At 51.2% G+C, this 15,835-nt stretch overlaps 3 protein-coding genes across 7 annotated transcripts in view; 1 reads left to right on the forward strand and 2 right to left on the reverse strand.

Annotated features, from left to right (window-relative positions):
• Window positions 1–168: 168 nt before the first annotated feature.
• On the reverse strand, window positions 169–3,226 carry Cimap1b (ciliary microtubule associated protein 1B). 3 transcript variants are annotated; one of them, NM_001414978.1, is made up of 7 exons: window positions 3,182–3,226; window positions 2,687–2,828; window positions 2,264–2,467; window positions 1,042–1,146; window positions 806–927; window positions 455–592; window positions 169–312 (listed from the first exon to the last, which is right to left on the reverse strand). In NM_001414978.1, exons 2-7 carry the CDS (start codon window positions 2,793–2,795, stop codon window positions 226–228), a joined length of 765 nt encoding a protein of 254 aa, NP_001401907.1. In that variant the 5' UTR covers window positions 2,796–2,828; window positions 3,182–3,226; the 3' UTR covers window positions 169–225.
• A 4,789-nt stretch (window positions 3,227–8,015) lies between these two features.
• Klhdc7b (kelch domain containing 7B) lies at window positions 8,016–11,672 on the forward strand. Its single transcript, NM_001399730.1, is given in 1 exon segment — window positions 8,016–11,672. A coding segment is annotated over 1 exon segment (3,657 nt).
• A 1,062-nt stretch (window positions 11,673–12,734) lies between these two features.
• The window catches only part of Syce3 (synaptonemal complex central element protein 3), a 26,671-nt gene continuing 23,570 nt past the window's right edge, over window positions 12,735–15,835 (reverse strand). For all 3 annotated transcript variants that reach the window (XM_087559131.1, XM_087559130.1, NM_001135253.1), the window contains one exon: window positions 12,735–13,335. In XM_087559131.1, the coding sequence (XP_087415257.1) occupies window positions 13,178–13,335 (158 nt within the window). In that variant the 3' untranslated portion in view covers window positions 12,735–13,177. The remainder of the gene's footprint in view (window positions 13,336–15,835) is intronic.

Here is a 15,835-nt window from a genome sequence, read left to right on the forward strand (position 1 = left end):
CTCTGCCCAGTTCCCTATGAGTATCCATGGGCCCCGGGCACTACTTGTCCTGTCCGACTGATCTCTAGGTTCAGATACCACTGAGACTATTGATGCTCGAACTCACCTCTCCTGCCCCAGCCCCTCCTTGCCCGCTTCGGGGAGAGAAAAGAGAGACACACACAGCACTGACTTTGAAAGCTTTAAATAAACAACCGAGGGCCCGTGCATGCGTGCTTGCTGGCGTCAGTCGTCCACGTGGTACCGTATCATGGGGGCCAGGTAGTCTGAATGCCTGATCCCGAAGGTCCAGCCAGGAGGAGGCTTCCGGTGCTGCGGGTCCGGGAGACGCCGCTTACCTTACCGAGCCAGCTGTTCGGCTTCATACAGGGATACCAGTTCCCCAGGGACTTTGACCCATGCCTTAGACCTCAGACCCTCATCCCCTGCCCCTTAACCCTCGACTCCAGACCACCTTGTCCACGGCGTAGGATGCGGGTCCTGGATCTTTGGGGCTCTTTGGTGGCAAAGTCCGCCCCAGCATCGTGAACTGCGGGGCTCGAGTCTTGTAGATCCCTGGGTTCACAACGTGGTAGGCACAAGGGCCTGGGGTCTAGGATAATAGGATGGGTCCTGGTGAACAGCTTTTGTTTTTTTCTTTTTTCCCCCCCTCAAGCTAAAAATCTCACAGGCTGGCTCTGAACTCACAATCCTCCTGCCTCAGTTTCCTGAGTGGTGAGGTATCTGGAGTTCTGCACCACCCCCAATTTCACTGACCCTCTTGATTACTAGAGGCTGCATTTGCAGCCGGCAGCCCCTTCCCCACCTTGCTGAGGTCCTCGAAGCAGCTGCCCACAGCGCTGCGGCCGTAGATGGAGTAAGTTGGAGCTGAGACTTTGCCTATGACACGTGAGCCCAAGAGCGAAGGCACGGTATAGGACCCAGGGCCTAAGGAGAAGCCATCAAGAGGGTACATTGGTCCAATCTCCTTGCCTTTATCGCAGACTGCGGGTTGGGGTATGGGAAGGTCCCTAGTGCTGGATCCAACCCTTCAGGCCTCACCTGGGGTTTGTTGCTTTGAGACGATGCCCCAGTTTCGGGAAGCGATGGTATGCCGAGGGGCGCTGGGATACGTCACATTTCCCGCGCGTTCTGGGAAGTACCTGCCTATAGGATGGACCAAGAGTGTGAGCCAGGAACAATGACTTTATGAAATTCATAGACAAATGGATGGAACTGGAAAATATCATCCTGAGTGAGGTAACCCAATCACAGAAAAACACACATGGTATGCACTCATTGATAAGTGGCTATTAGCCCAAATGCTTGAATTACCCTAGATGCACAGAACACATGAAACTCAAGAAGGATGACCAAAATTCGAATGCTTCATTCCTTCTCTAAAAGGGGAACAAGAATACCCTTGGCAGGGAAGAGAGAGGCAAAGATTAAAACAGTGACTGAAGGAACACCCATTCAGAGCCTGCCCCACATGTGGCCCATACATATACAGCCACCCAATTAGACAAGATGGATGAAGCAAAGAAGTGCAGACCGACAGGAACCGGATGTAGATCTCTCCTGAGAGACACAGCCAGAATACAGCAAATACAGAGGCGAATGCCAGCAGCAAACCACTGAACTGAGAATAGGACCCCCGCTGAAGGAATCAGAGAAAGAACTGGAAGAGCTTGAAGGGTCTCGAGACCCCATATGTACAACAATGCCAACCAACCAGAGCTTCCAGGGACTAAGCCACTACCCAAAGACTATACATGGACTGACCCTGGACTCTGACCTCATAGGTAGCAATGAATATCCTAGTAAGAGCACCAGTGGAAGGGGAAGCCCTGGGTCCTGCTAAGACTGAACACCCAGTGAACTAGACTGTTGGGGGGAGGGCGGCAATGGGGGGAGGATGGGGAGGGGAACACCCATAAGGAAGGGGAGGGGGAGGGATTAGGGGGATGTTGGCCCGGAAACCGGGAAGGGGAATAACAATCGAAATGTAAATAAGAAATACTCAAGTTAATAAAGATGGGGGGGGGGGAGAGTAGGTCATTCAATTAAAAAAAAAAGCGTGGGCCAGAACTGGGGTGGGGTGAGGTACGGCAAGCCTAGCCTGGGGTCTTGGCACTCTGGAGAAATGGGAGCCACGGTGAGGTTCCGGTTTGGGGTTACGGGTAGGAGGTTCCCGGGATTCTGGGTTTGGGAGGAAAATTTCCCAGTGGGCGTTCTTGGTGGCAGTTCCAGGTTAGGGAGACCCGGGCCCCAGGGTGCTGACCCGGTCCCGGAGTGAGGACAGGCGTTATGTGGCTTAGGCGACCATAGATGGAGAAGGCCGGGGAGACAACGCTGCCGCGCGCAGTCATGCCGGCAGGCACCAGGTAACTCGGTCCCGGTCCGCAGGTTGCATGCCGCAAGGGTAGACGCGAGCCGAAGGAGAAGGCGGGGGCTCGCGGCCGAGATGGGTCGTGCAGTTTGTAACCTGCGGGAGCATTCCTGTGTCACCTCCCGCAGTGCCCAGAGGCTGCCAGCTCCGTTCCCTCTCCCATTTCACCAAGGCAGACCCAGCACAGAACCTCTTATCTTTTGGCCTCCCTTTTTTGCTTCGGCACAGCTCTCCTGTTCCTGGACGCCAGGCACCAGTGTAGACCGCCCACAGTCCCACCTTCCCTGTTTCCTCCCCTGCATCCGCCCTTGCTACCGGTGTTTGGTGGCAGCTTGTATTTTGGCCCCGGGCCTCGGTAGAGCGCCGCGATGGGGACGCGGGGCCGATGTGGCCGCCAAGTGCCGACCCAGACTTCTGAGCCCATAGCGCAGGTGGGGGCGCTTATGGCTGGCAGCACCTGCGGACAGAATTCGTAGGAGACACACTTCCCCAGCTCCACTCAGGACCAGCACGACCGAGGGCAAAGCTAACACGTATCCCAGGGCACTGGGAAACAAACAATAGTTTCCCGGGATAGGAGGCGGGTGCACTGGGGCAAGAGTGAGCTTCAAAGCCATCTCTGGCTTTCTATCCCAGGCGCTTCGGTACCAGTGTTTAAGTCCACGTTTGAACCCAGACCGTGGAAAGGGAACGGCCTGGAGTTTCTGGGTGGAAGAGGGGTTTTAGAGATGTTGGGAAAGGACATCCCGGGGTGGGGGGCCCTTATAGGGACACAGGATGCTCTGAGGGAAGGCCTGGAGACACACTGACCTGCTGTGGTGGTTACCCTCTTGGGGAAGCAAAGCTGGGGAGCTTGACAACCCTCTTGTCAAACTCTCATACCCCATTATGTCCCGTCTGGCTTCCTGGCAACCAGACCAAGTGCTTGGCCCCACCCTTGCGGGCCTTCAATAATATCTCCTGAGGAGCTCTGGGACACTCTCCTGTTACTGCGGAGACTGCGTGCTGGATGGCCATTAGGCTGGGTCACAGACCATTCCAGAATGAGATAAATCTGCAGACAGAAAGGCTTTAAGAAGAATGAAATGATAGAGAAAGCTCTAATATGTATCAATGTAAGCCCATGTAACATTTGCAAAATTAATGTTTGGGCCAGAAAAGAATACAAATTGATTAGAGAGACTACTGTGTAAGACTTGACCACACTCCAAAACAAATTCTCGAACAAACTTTCTTAAAAATTAATAAAAAAAAAAAAAACCTTTGGGACCAAGACTCAAATCTTGAGTCATGAATGATACAAAGTACTTCAGAGGAAAACTGCCTAGGGTGCATCTGGAGTAGAGAAAAGCCCTAAGATAACCTCAGTGTTAGTGAAAATGTTAAGGACATTTAGAATTCATTTTGCAAGCAGAGGAAAAAAAATAACAGCAAAAGAACAAAAGAATATAAGAAGAAAGAAAAAAAGAAAGAAGAGTAAGCAGAGTAAGCAGGTAGTTCCAGCACTCAGAGCTGGGGCAGGAGGATCTCAAGTTCAAGACCAGCCTGAAAGACACAGTGTGATCCTGACTCAATAAATAAAAAGAAATGCAACAAAAAGATACAAAATAGCAGAACTGAGAAATATCTGTTTGCAAAAGCATGGCCTTTCAGTGGGCTTGATAAGGGAGAAGGCAATAGCCAACAAAATATTTCATACCGGGGCTGGGGATTTAGGTCAGTGGTAGAGCGCTTGCCTAGCAAGCACAAGGCCCTGGGTTCGGTCCCCAGCTCCGAAAAAAAGAAAAAGAAATTTCATACCAAGCCAGGTGTGGCAGTGCACACCTGGTAGGATCCTTGTTCTCAGAGGCAGGTTGGCTGTGAGTTCAAGGCCAGCCTAGTCTACATAATGAGTCTTTAGGGTCTTGTATGTATAGTCTGCAAACAAGGCTACTTTGTTTTCTATTCCTACCTGTGGCCAGTCTTATTTTCTTTTGTTTTATTGTTGTAGCTAAGGCTTCAGGAAAAATGCTGAGTAAAAATGCCTTGTTCCTAGTTTTAGTAAAAATGCTCTTAAGTGTTTTTCTCTTTAGCGTGATGCTGACTATAGGTTTGGCATACCTAGTGTTTATTGTATTAAAATATGTTCCTTCTGTCCCGTTTTCTTCAAGAATTTGATCATAATTGAATTTTGTTGAAGCCTTTTTGGGAATCTATTAAGATGGCCATGTGAGATGGGGAGGGGAACACCCATAGAGAAGGGGAAGGGGAGGGGTTAGGGGGATGTTGGCCCGGAAACCAGGAAAGGGAATAACAATCGAAATGTAAGTAAGAAATACCCAAGTTAATAAAGATGAAAAAAAAAAAAAAGATGGCCATGTGATTTCTGTCTTTGAGGTCATTAAGGCTTGGATTACATTAATTTACATATGTTGAACCATCTTAGAATCTCTGGAAGGAACTAAAGTCTATTTTTTGTTTTGTTTTTTTTTAAGAGACAGGAGTTTCTATGTGTAGCCCTGGCTATCCTGGAACTTGCTCTGTAGACCAGGCTAGCCACCTTCAGAGATCCACCTTCTGCCCCCAAGTACTGGGATTAAACTGGCCTGTCCTTTCTCTCTTTTAGTTTGGCTAGGGGTTTATTGATATTGTTTTTGATATTGACGTTGCTGACTGTTTTGTTGATTTTTTGTGCTGTTTTTAACTTTCTTTTAAAAAGATACTACTTGTACGAATGCTTTGCCTAAGAGTAGCTCTGTGCCCCATCTGCATGCAGCACCTGAGGAGGCCAGGACAGAGTGATGGGTGCTCTGGGACTTGAGTCAACAGATGGTATGTGTGTGTGCTGGGAATTGAACCGGGTCCTCTGCAAGCCTGTGCTCCTAACTGCTGAGCCATCTCTCCAGCTTCTCTTTAAAACTCCCATCTCATTAACTTTTGTTGTGACAGATCTAAATTTCTTCCTGTTTCCTTTTTTCTTTTTTTCTTCCTATTTCCTTTCTCTCTCTCTCTCTCTCTCTCTCTCTCTCTCTCTCTCTCTCTCTCTCTCTCAACAGAGTCTTACTATAAAGCCCTGGCTATCCTGGAACTCACTCTGTAGACCAGACTAGCCAAAACTTCACATAGATCCCCCTGACTCTCAATCCTAAGTGCTGGGATTAAAGGTGTGCACTGTCACACTTGACAGAGGTTAAGATTTTCTAAGTTTTAAAATTAATCTAGAGATGGGATTATCAATGTCACGTGATGTTTCGATTATAGATAACTTAAGAAATTTCACTAATGGAGAAGTTTGATATGGGATGGACTTTGGTGAGTCTGCATAGTTTATGTGTCTTCTTTAGTGTTCAGCTCTACATCTGAAATTATGTATGTGCTGTGCTGTGCCCCTCTCTGTAGAAACCAACCTTAACTATGCAAGCAGATGTCCCCTCTTATGGAGATGGAGAGGGTAGTATTTAGTGAGCCCAGGGAAAGAGGGCTCCTGGGGGGTTGCTAATGTTAATCAGATCTTCCTGGGCCCCCCTTTCCCAATTTTTGTTGTTTTCTTTGATATTTGTGCTGCCCGTGCCATTAAAGCCAACACAGACTGGTTGTGTGACTCACAATTTGTAACCTTTCTAGCCGTGCTCCCTTTAAAAACTTGGTCTGGTAAATGATGGGTGCTAGTGGTTGTCTGTTTGTGGGAGCTGGTGGCACCCCAAGAGAATCGCCCAAGACCAGTGTTTCTCAACCTGTGGGTCGCGACCCACACACATCAGCTATCCCGAATATCAGATATTTCCATTATGATTCATAATCAGCAAAATTACAGTTATGAAGTAGCAATGGTTTTATGGTTGGGGTCACTATGACATGAACTGTATTAAAGGGTCTCTGCATTAGGAAGGCTGAGAACCTCTGCTCTAGACACAATGAAGTTTTGTCCTCTGTCTGACCCTGGCCAAGGTGGGTGCTTTCTTTTTGACAGTACCAAGCATACCCAACCCATCTCCTGAGCCCCTGTCCCCAGGGTGACCCTCCTTCCTTGTGGGTTTGTACTGATTCCTGCAATCATGTCCCCCTCTGTGGCTCCCCTGTGACCCTCCTCACTCTAACTGCCCTGGATTTTCAGGAGCTAACAAGGCACTCACCAGCCCATAAAGGACTCCAGGGGAAGTGCCCACTATATCTACAGCTGGGCCTGCGTCTCCAAACATAACTACAAGAGCAGACAGAGCCCGAGACTGGGGCAGAGGATAAAGACATGGAAGTCCTCTGCAGTTGAAGTCCACCTTAAGGTGTGGGGCTCACCCCATCCTCTTACTGTCACTTAATAGCACTGTGGGAGCTGGGATGGGCCAGGCCACATGAGATACTTGAGGCTCAGCAGAGCCCAGGCGAGGTGCCAGGGACACTCTTGGCACCTCTTTGATGGCTGAGTCAAAGGAGTCCTTGGGTCCATTGTTTCAGAGGAAGTCTACTTCTCGTTGGGAGGGTTACCTTTATTCTGGGGGACCCCGGTCTCTTTTAGGAGTCTGGGTCCTACCTGGTAAATATGTTAAGACTCACTCCTGATGTAGATTTCCGGGGTGAGCGGGTAGAGAAGGTCCCTTCCTAAAACAAAGAAAGAAACAAAGCGAGTACCTATGCCTAATGGAGTGTCCACGTGCCTGCCTGGGAGAAGCGAGCGGGGCGAGGAGGTGGGACAGTGTGAGGTTTGGTTCACACAGGAAAGGCAGAGGAGTGGGAGGATACTTTAGAACTGGCCTGAAAACACTTGAGCCAAGAAAGGGTCTCTGAAGGGTCTGGGTGCATGTTGGCGAGTGACGACAGGAGAGGCAGGCTGGGCGCTGAGCTTTTCAGAGGCGCACCGGGGTGGCACATGAGCCGGCCAAGAGGGTGAAAGGAGGCCGGAGGGCTCCAGCGTTAGGTGTTAGGTTAGGGATAGCGTAAGACTGGTCACAGGGAGAAAGGGGGAGTACAGTGTTTAGGTTTCCTTCAGTCTTCCTCACTTTTATTTTACCCTCTTGACTTTTTCTTGGAGCAATGCTTGGTAGCTGGTGGGCGAGGGAGGATGAGAACCGTACTTGTCTCAACCACACCCAGATGGCCACTCACATGACCCTCAACCCGGGCTCTCGTGTTCGCCTTGAAAGCCCACCAGAATAACCACCCCCACCCCCGTCCCGGTGGCGATGGTGGAATTGGCCTCTCTGGTTTCTGGTAACTTCATCAGGACTGCATCATGTTGCTAAGATTCAAGATAACATCTCCCTGTGTGGTAACCCTTCCTTGCCAGCATCTCTGTATAGCCTATAGGGTGTAGAGTGAACTTAGGGGTATGGGGTCTTTAGGGCAGAAGATAATGGGGTGATGTTGGTAGAGTGTACACGAACAGTGCCATTTGTCCTAGTACCCTGAGCAAAGAGGAAGGGTCGGGGCTGGGATGGGGGCGGACCACAGGGCAGGCTGCTGCAAACCCCAGGCTCTCGATATGCCCAACTGCAGGCCTGAGTGCAGGCAGGATCCCTCAAGGGCCTGGAGAATCAGTCCACCTTAACAGGGCTGTCCTAGGTGAACTGCTTGCAATGTCATCTGTACCCCAGCAGCCCTGGCTGGGTGTGGGGCATGTCTAGTTGCCTGGCAGATCAGGCTCTTCACAGGCAGATCCGCAGTCCTCGCCATGCTTCAGGGGGCTCCAGAGGCTGGAGGGCCCCTCTGGGGCTGGGATGATGAAGGAGATGATGACTGGGATGCAGCTGTACTCACCTGGCTGCTACTAGCAGTGGTGGCCACCTTAGCACTGGCTTGGCACTGGTTTGGCTCCAGGGAGGACCAGGAGACACAAGGGTCCCCATCCAGGGCTCCAGGTACACAACCTGCTCAGGCAGGAGGAGTCAAGCAGGCCCTGCACCCAACATCCAAGGACAGTGATGCCAGTGAAGGACAGCAGAAACCAGAGGTTCCCGGAGGTGGCCAGGGGAGATCTGCTACAGCTGGGACCCAGGGCCCAGAGCCCTCAATAGACAGAAGTGTGGCTTCAGATGACCAGCTTCTTCATAGGACACCTGGAGAGGTGGCCAGCAGAGGGACCATTCCAGCATCCCTGGGAAAGAAAAGAAAGGAGCCAGCCAGGCCAGAACTCCCCTCCCTGGGCTACCACAGAGCAAAGGATATCCCTGTTCCCATCATGATCCACTTTACCCCTCGAAGTCTTGACAGCAAAACAGAGATGCAGCTGGGGGCAACTGGAACCTATGGTACAGGGGCAGCTGGGCAAGGCCCTGTCCGTAAGGGGCAACAGGACACCAGCCCCTGGTACCTGGCTGTGGGGCCTTCCGGCCCTCTGGGGAGAGGCCTAGGCAGCTTGCGCAGGCGGCGGCGGCCTGGTAACAGCTCGGGAGACAGACCCTGCCGTCCTCTGAGGCTGGACCCTCTCCGCCTGGGCACCGTGGTGAGTGTATGGGATGCTGTGGACATGGGAGGTTCGGCCAGCCAGGACATCCTCACCAGCAGTCCCCTTGCAGGCCCCTCATCACACCGCTCAGACAAGGGGCTCAAGGCTCCTCAGGAGATGGGCCTAGCTGATGCTGTGGATAGTCGACCTCAGGTGGACTCCTTCCAGGATGTGTGTGGGAAAAGCAGCCTCCATTTCCCTCCCACCAGCACTGCAGGGTCAGGGGCTAAGAAGGGTAAGAGTCAGGAGACTGGATCCCTAGCCGATAGGGAGACTCAGGACATCCTGGCTAGTGAGGAAGCCTGGTCCCGGGACAGGGGGGTGGCTGTTGTCACTGGCAACTTCAGCCCCTCGCAAGATGCCTTGCCAGAAGAGCTGTGCTCTGAGGCTTGTGCGGTGGACCAAGTTGCTGACCAGAGCAAGTTGGAGAAACTAGGTGGAGAGGGCCACGTCACTGGGAAAGGGAGAGAGTCAAGTCAAGGCGAGGAACGTGAGCACACTGCTGGCAGGCCAGCTACAGACCAGAGTCTTGCACTTCTTGTGGACACAAAGAAGTCCACACATAGCTTCAGCTGCACTGCCTCCCGCAACCTTCCAGCCTCTGCTCTGACCCGGGCCACTGAGCTGGATCCATCCTCTGCCACGGCTGGGCACTCCAGCCCTGGGTTCCTACATGCAGTCTCCACCTCTGCTCCTTTGAACAATTTGCCCCCGGAGGTTAGCCAGGGTCCTTCTGGTGGTGACAGTCTCAGGGCAGAGCCAGCTCCCTTTCCAACCCCACCTTTAACATTGTCCCCCTGCCCAGACCCAGCTACAGCCTTAACCGCAATCTCGACACCAACTCCATCTTTAACATCACCCACAACCTCATCCCCAGCTCCAGTTAAAGCCTTAACCCTAATCTCAACGGCAACCCCACTTCCAACATCACCCCCAACTCTAGCCTCTGCCCTAGTTGCAGCCCAAGATCCTGCAACAGACAGTGAGCCAAGGCCTATGTCTGTGGAGTCTAATGAGGGCCTCTCCAAGAGCTCCTCAGAAAGACGCATCTCAAATAGCTGGGGCAATTTAATTACTATGGTTCTTAGGAGCCACCCCTTCCCCAGGCAAGACAAGGCCCAAGGCAGTGCCCCAAGGGCAGGTCTGGAGAGTCCTGCAGGGCCCAGGCCAACCACGTACTCTGAAGATACACAGCCAGGGCCCTCCTCTGAAGGAGCTATCTCCAGCCTCCAGGGCAAACACAGGCCAGCCTTAGGCACACCAGCAGGCTCAGAGAGCCTAGCAGAGGCAAGATGTAAAACACCACCAATGAGTTTAGAGACTAATGCATCTCTCACCCCAGACCCTAGAGGAGATGAAACTAAGCAGAAGAGTCTAGACTTGCTGTCCCCAGCTGCAGAGCCTATGGCTGCCCCACAGGCCCCTGCGGGTCCTGTACAATCTCCTTCTATGAAGCAGGGTGCTCAACCCATCCCTCAGCCTCGGCAACGGAGGAGGAAACGCAGCATAGCTCAGAGCTCTGAACACATACTGACCCAAGAAATAACCCAGCAGCCCCAGGGGCAGGTGCTAAAGGAGGGAGCCAGACCTACAGACAGCAGGGACATCCTCACAGAGAAGCAGAAAGAGACCCAAAAGCTTATGGTTTTTCTGCAGAAGCCTGGGAGTTGGGGAGTGGTGGAGGGGTCTCAGAAGTACTGCTCACAGGCCTCGCAGCCTAGCACAACCGCGGCACTGTGGCCCCCAAAGCTCGATCTAGGCAGCTGCTTGGAGGTTTTGGCCTTTGCCCAGCAGCATGGAGAGCTGGGCTTAGCCCAGGAGGCCTATGCCTTGATGAGCAACAATTTACTGCACGTTCTGGGAGACCCGCACCTCTACCGACAGCTGAGCGGAGCCGACAGGGAGCGCATCCTGAACCTGCGGACTTGCCAGGGCCAGACAGTGCTGGGGGTCCTTGTGCTGCCCAGCCTTTATCAGGTGAGCCGCTCGGGGCTCACGAGGGGTCTCCATAGCGAGGAAGCGCCTGCAACCAAGTCTGAGCATTTGCCCCTTCACACATACCTCCATGTGTTCAACCCACAAGAGAATGTGTGGCGGCCCCTGACTCAAGTACCGGAGGAGGTCCCACTTCGGGGCTGTGGCCTCTGCACTATGCATAACTATCTGTTTCTGGCGGGTGGCATCAGGGGTTCTGGTGCCAAGGCTGTCTGTTCCAACAAGGTGTTCTGCTACAACCCTCTGACAAACATTTGGAGCCAGGTTCGGCCCATGCAGCAAGCCCGGGCTCAGCTGAAACTGGTGGCCCTGGATGGAATGCTCTACGCCATTGGTGGCGAGTGCCTGTACAGCATGGAGCGCTATGACCCACGCACAGATACCTGGACCTTGAGAGCGTCCCTCCCTGAGGGCACCTTCCCTGTGGCCCATGAGGCTGTGGTGTGCCGAGGAGAAATCTATGTCACCGGGGGTCATCTCTTTTACCGCCTGCTCAGATACAGCCCTGTGAAAGACTCGTGGGATGAGTGTCCCTATAGCGCCAGCCACCGACGCTCCAGTGACATGGTGGCGCTCGGGGGCTTCCTATACCGGTTTGACTTGCTGCGGGGTGTAGGTGCTGCGGTGATGCGCTACAATACAGTGACGGGCTCCTGGAGCCGCGCTGCCTCCCTGCCACTGCCTGACCCTGCCCCGCTCCACTGCACAGTATTGGGCAACACCATTTACTGTCTCAACCACCAGGTCACGGCTACCTTCACAGTTTCAGAGGGGACTGCCCTGTTTCAAGCCAAGGAGCTGCAGCCCTTCCCGCTGGGAAGTAAGGGGGTCCTCTATCCATTCACTCTGACTCTGCCCCCTAAGACCTGGCTGCAGACCACAATCTGAGTGTTGGAAAACAACCAGAACTGTGTGACTGCTCTTCAGGGACGCCCCCGCTCTGGGTGGGTCTGAGTGGACCTGGGACATGGGAAGAAGCCTAGGGTCAGAACTTCCTGCTCTTGAGCCCAAAGCTTTCCCCTGCAGGTTAAGGACTTAACTATGTTTGAAGCAAGATCCCTTCTACTTCCTGACCCTTGGGGGACCCATGGCTCCCCCAATCCCTCTTGGATCCCACTACACCTTGCTGATTTTGGCCCAGGCCCTTATTTGCTTAGGATGTCTTAGTTTTATCAAAGCCGCGTCTGTCTGTGGGATCCTTTGGTACTCACTAGAAACCTATTTGAACTTCTACGTTCTCTCAAGATGGAGGAGGACGCAAAGAGCTCCTCAGGAAATGTCCTCAATCTGGGATCTTTTTGCTATCCTGAAGTCATTTGGGAGTCAGGCTTGACTCTCCTTCCAGGTCTGAAAGATAATTAAATATCCTATTTCCTGATTGGATCGTCACTCTAGGGCCCAGAGTCCTAGCCCAGACTGGCCCAGGACCACTTGGCACCAGTGAGTCTCTCTAAAGCTTTCTCCCACACGGGTCTTACCAGCTCCCTTCTAGACGAGCCCTGCCTTTTACTCTAGATATTCCTTTTTGTTACTGGCATGAACCAGGACGAGGCATTTAACCCTCTTCTGGACACCTGTTTCTGCAAACCACATTCAAAAGGACGTGCTTTCTCCCTTCATCCAGGGAGAGCCCACTTTAGGCAGGTCTGAGTGCTGCTGTCTGTCCTGACCTTCAACCTGGTTTATCTCAAGTGGGCCATTTTATTCCTTAAAAAAATAAAAAGCAATTTAGGGGCTGGCGAGATGACTCGGTGTTTTAGAGAACTGGTTACACTTCCAGATGGCCCAGGTTTGATTCCTAGAATCCGTCCGCACAGTAGCTCACAACCGTCTGTAATTCCAACCCCAGAGAACTGTACACCACCCTCTTCTGGCCTCTGTGGGCACTGCCTGCAGGTCGTGCACTGACATACATTCAGGCGAAACACCCATGCACGTCAAATAATAAAATATTTTAAAGAGAGTTTATTCATGATTATTGTGAGGGGAACGCATGTGTCATGGTGGGAGTGCAGAGGCCAGAGAACAGCTTTGTGAACTGCTTCTCTCCCGAGTCTCTATGTGGGAGTAGGGACTGAATTCGGGCTATCAATCTCGGGCAAGTGTCTGCATCCACAATCTTGCCAGCCAGGTTTTGTTTCTTTCTCTTCTATGCTTGGTACAACTGATACAGACCGGCGTTTGGCTCACTGAAAGCATTCCTCACGCTTTTCATCTTTGCTTACGAAATCTGCTGTCAAGTTGGGTCAACTATTGTGCAAGACAGAGAGGGGGGCGTTGGTTTGCTTGAAAATAAGTTTATTGAGAAACAAGTACCATGCACACGGCTACACGTCTGGGCTTCTGGACCCATGTCCCTGGCTTCGGCCCACAGGCTGGTGACAGATGGCGGCTCACTGCTTGCGTTTGGTCTCGGTGAGTAGCTCTTGCCAGTTCTTCTCCATCTCCTCTTTGCAGTTGAGGAAGGCATCTTCTAGCCGGCGCATGGACTCTGCTAGTGTGGGGTTGGTACGCATGACCACCATATCGTAGGCCATCCAGGTTGCCTGCACTACAATAACCAAACAGGCCCAGTTAGGTGACAGGTGCTGACGCTGTGGAGGCCCCACTGTGCTCAGCTTTAGGGGTAAGACCCTGGGAACACTGAGTATCCCAAGGAGTGAAAACTTATAAGGTGCTATAAACACCTATAAAACGTCTTTCTACATTAGCAACAATGACACCTGCTAATATTCTAGAAGTCTTAACTTCTCAGTATTTGAGTCAGTAACAGAAACAAGCTGGAGGCTGATCTGCTATGGAATGGGAGGAAAACCACAGCAAAACCTTGCCCTTACCTGTATGTAGTCCACAGCTAATGGTTGCCGGTGACGCCTAAGAAGTCAACATTTTTACACTACCGAAGCTTACATGCTCAGGTAAGCCGACCATTTCTAGACCCACAAGATCCAAATTGTATGTTTTCTTGTGCTCAGTGACCTGGGACACCTATCTACTTGTCCCTGACACCTGTAAGGCACAGGGGTCCTTCTCCTGGAAAGGCTTGACAGCCTCGCTGTTAGGAATCCTTGAACATTCACCGTCACACAGACAAGCATCTCTGCTTTTTCCAGAGTAGCATCTCCTGGGCCTCGAAGTAAACACATGGTTCTTGTGCAAACGCAGTGAAGTGTGTGTGTGTGACTCATTCTGCAGCGTCCACTTCTGGTTCTTCCCTCTAGAACTTTAGCAGAACATGGGCTGCCCCTCTGCATGACAGCATAGCATAGCAGACATGTGCCCTTAAGATTCCTCTACGAGGGTAAAAAATAGTGGATATGTTGGGAAATTATATCACCACAAAAATTAACCAATGAGGCTATAGGAAAATGACTAGGGAGAGACGTGCATGTGTCCATACATGCAAGCGACATCACCTCATCACAGACTCGAAGTAGTGGAGAGAAGCAGATATTTAGTTATGGAAAAATTACCAGAAAAGGTAATGAGATCATGCATGGTCTCAACAGAGTGCGTACGTCTCTACTCCTAGCACTGGGAGTCTCTGGTGTTTGGATCAGGAGTGGCACTTGGGACACTTCCTACAATGTAGAACACTGGCCCATTTCATTATACACTGATATTTGGTCTAGCAGGTTGGGAATCATTCTAGCACAAAGGATCTGCAGACCACCCTTTCCAAACCCCAGACAGCAGATGACATATGGATCTGGAAGCCAGAGCAGAGCTGCTTGCCCTCTCCCTACCTGCTAGCTCTATGAACTGGAACAAGGATGCAAATTTGCAAACTCAGTCTCCTCATTCACAAAATAGAGACCGTCTACTATCTTCCAGTGAGAACCAAACAGATACATGTTATGAACAGAATGTATGTGCAGCTCTATATTTATGTACAAGTATGGTCCCAAGTTAACGGTATTAGGTGATGGGCCTCTGGCAGACATGCGGTAATAAGGGTGGAGTCCTCACGACTCATGGGGTTGGTGTCTTTATAAGAGACACAGCACTTGCAATTGGCCATGTGAGGAGACAACGAGAAAGTGGACGACTATACAAACGCTGAAGAGATTTCTCACCACATAACCTGTTGGCACCTTGATCTTGGATGTCTTGGATGCTAGGACCATGCAAAATAAATGCTTATTTTTAAAGCCACCTTGTCTGTGGACATTTATTATAGACTCCCCAGATGATTAGTCAGAATTGGTGCCTGGACGGAGAGTGTTGCTATAACGAACACCCGAAAGTATGGGAGCATCTTTGGTGGTGGGTAGAGGTGGCTAGCGGTAATAGTGTGTGATAGAAGTGCATGACACGGCGAATAAGTGGAGCCTTAACAGAAACCCTGGGTCAGGAAGAGAAGAGGGATTTGGAGAGAAACCGTGTCTTCATAGAGAATATAGGCAATGCTGGACGGAATGCTTGGAGACCTACAGATCGTAAAGATCATCCCATGAGAGATCAGATGGAAATAAGGAATTTTATCAGGGACTAAACGAAAGGTGACCCTTGTCATGACTGTCAAAGGACCTGGCTGGATTGTGTCCATACTCAATATTGTGCAGAAGATAGAATACTGAGCAGTGAAACTAGACACCCAGAAGAGAAGAATTGTTTAAAATTAGAAACGTTTTATTATAAAGTAAATAATTTAGGTGCTCAGGGCAAAGACTTAAGGTAAGAAAGAAAATAACAGTAGGGGATAAAAAGCTCAAAGAATGAATCGCACATAGTACCCCACAGCACTACATACTAACTCCTCTGAGCTTCCTAGGCCAAGGCAGAGAAAGAAAAATCCTTGTATAAGGCTCAGGGATGAACACACCCTTTAAACCTACTCTGTTCTGGAGCTCAGTGGTTAAGCTCTCTGTCATGGTCACTCCCATTGCTGTGAGGAGACATCAGGACCAAGGCAACTTATAAAAGGAAGCATTTAATTAGGGGCTCGCTTACAGTTTCAGAGGGCGGGTCCATGACTATCATGGCTAGGAGTTCGGCAGCAGGCAGGCAGGCTGGCAGGCAGGCAGAGTGCTGGAGAAGTAGCTGAGAGC

This window comes from Rattus norvegicus, chromosome 7 (genome assembly GCF_021556685.1).
Source record: "Rattus norvegicus strain SHRSP/BbbUtx chromosome 7, alternate assembly SHRSP_T2T, whole genome shotgun sequence".
In the NCBI taxonomy this organism is placed as follows: Eukaryota; Metazoa; Chordata; class Mammalia; order Rodentia; family Muridae; genus Rattus; species Rattus norvegicus.

What these genes read in the sequence shown, in the direction of transcription:
- Cimap1b (NM_001414978.1), bottom strand. Translation starts at nt 2,795, where the DNA reads ATGGGCTCAGAAGTCTGGGTCGGCACTTGGCGGCCACATCGGCCCCGC. An exon ending in TGTCCTCACTCCGGGACCGG is followed by an intron (nt 1,147 to 2,263) that starts GTCAGCACCCTG and finishes TCCATCCTATAG; the next exon opens with GCAGGTACTTCCCAGAACGC. An exon ending in CATCCTACGCCGTGGACAAG is followed by an intron (nt 313 to 454) that starts GTGGTCTGGAGT and finishes CCGGACCCGCAG; the next exon opens with CACCGGAAGCCTCCTCCTGG.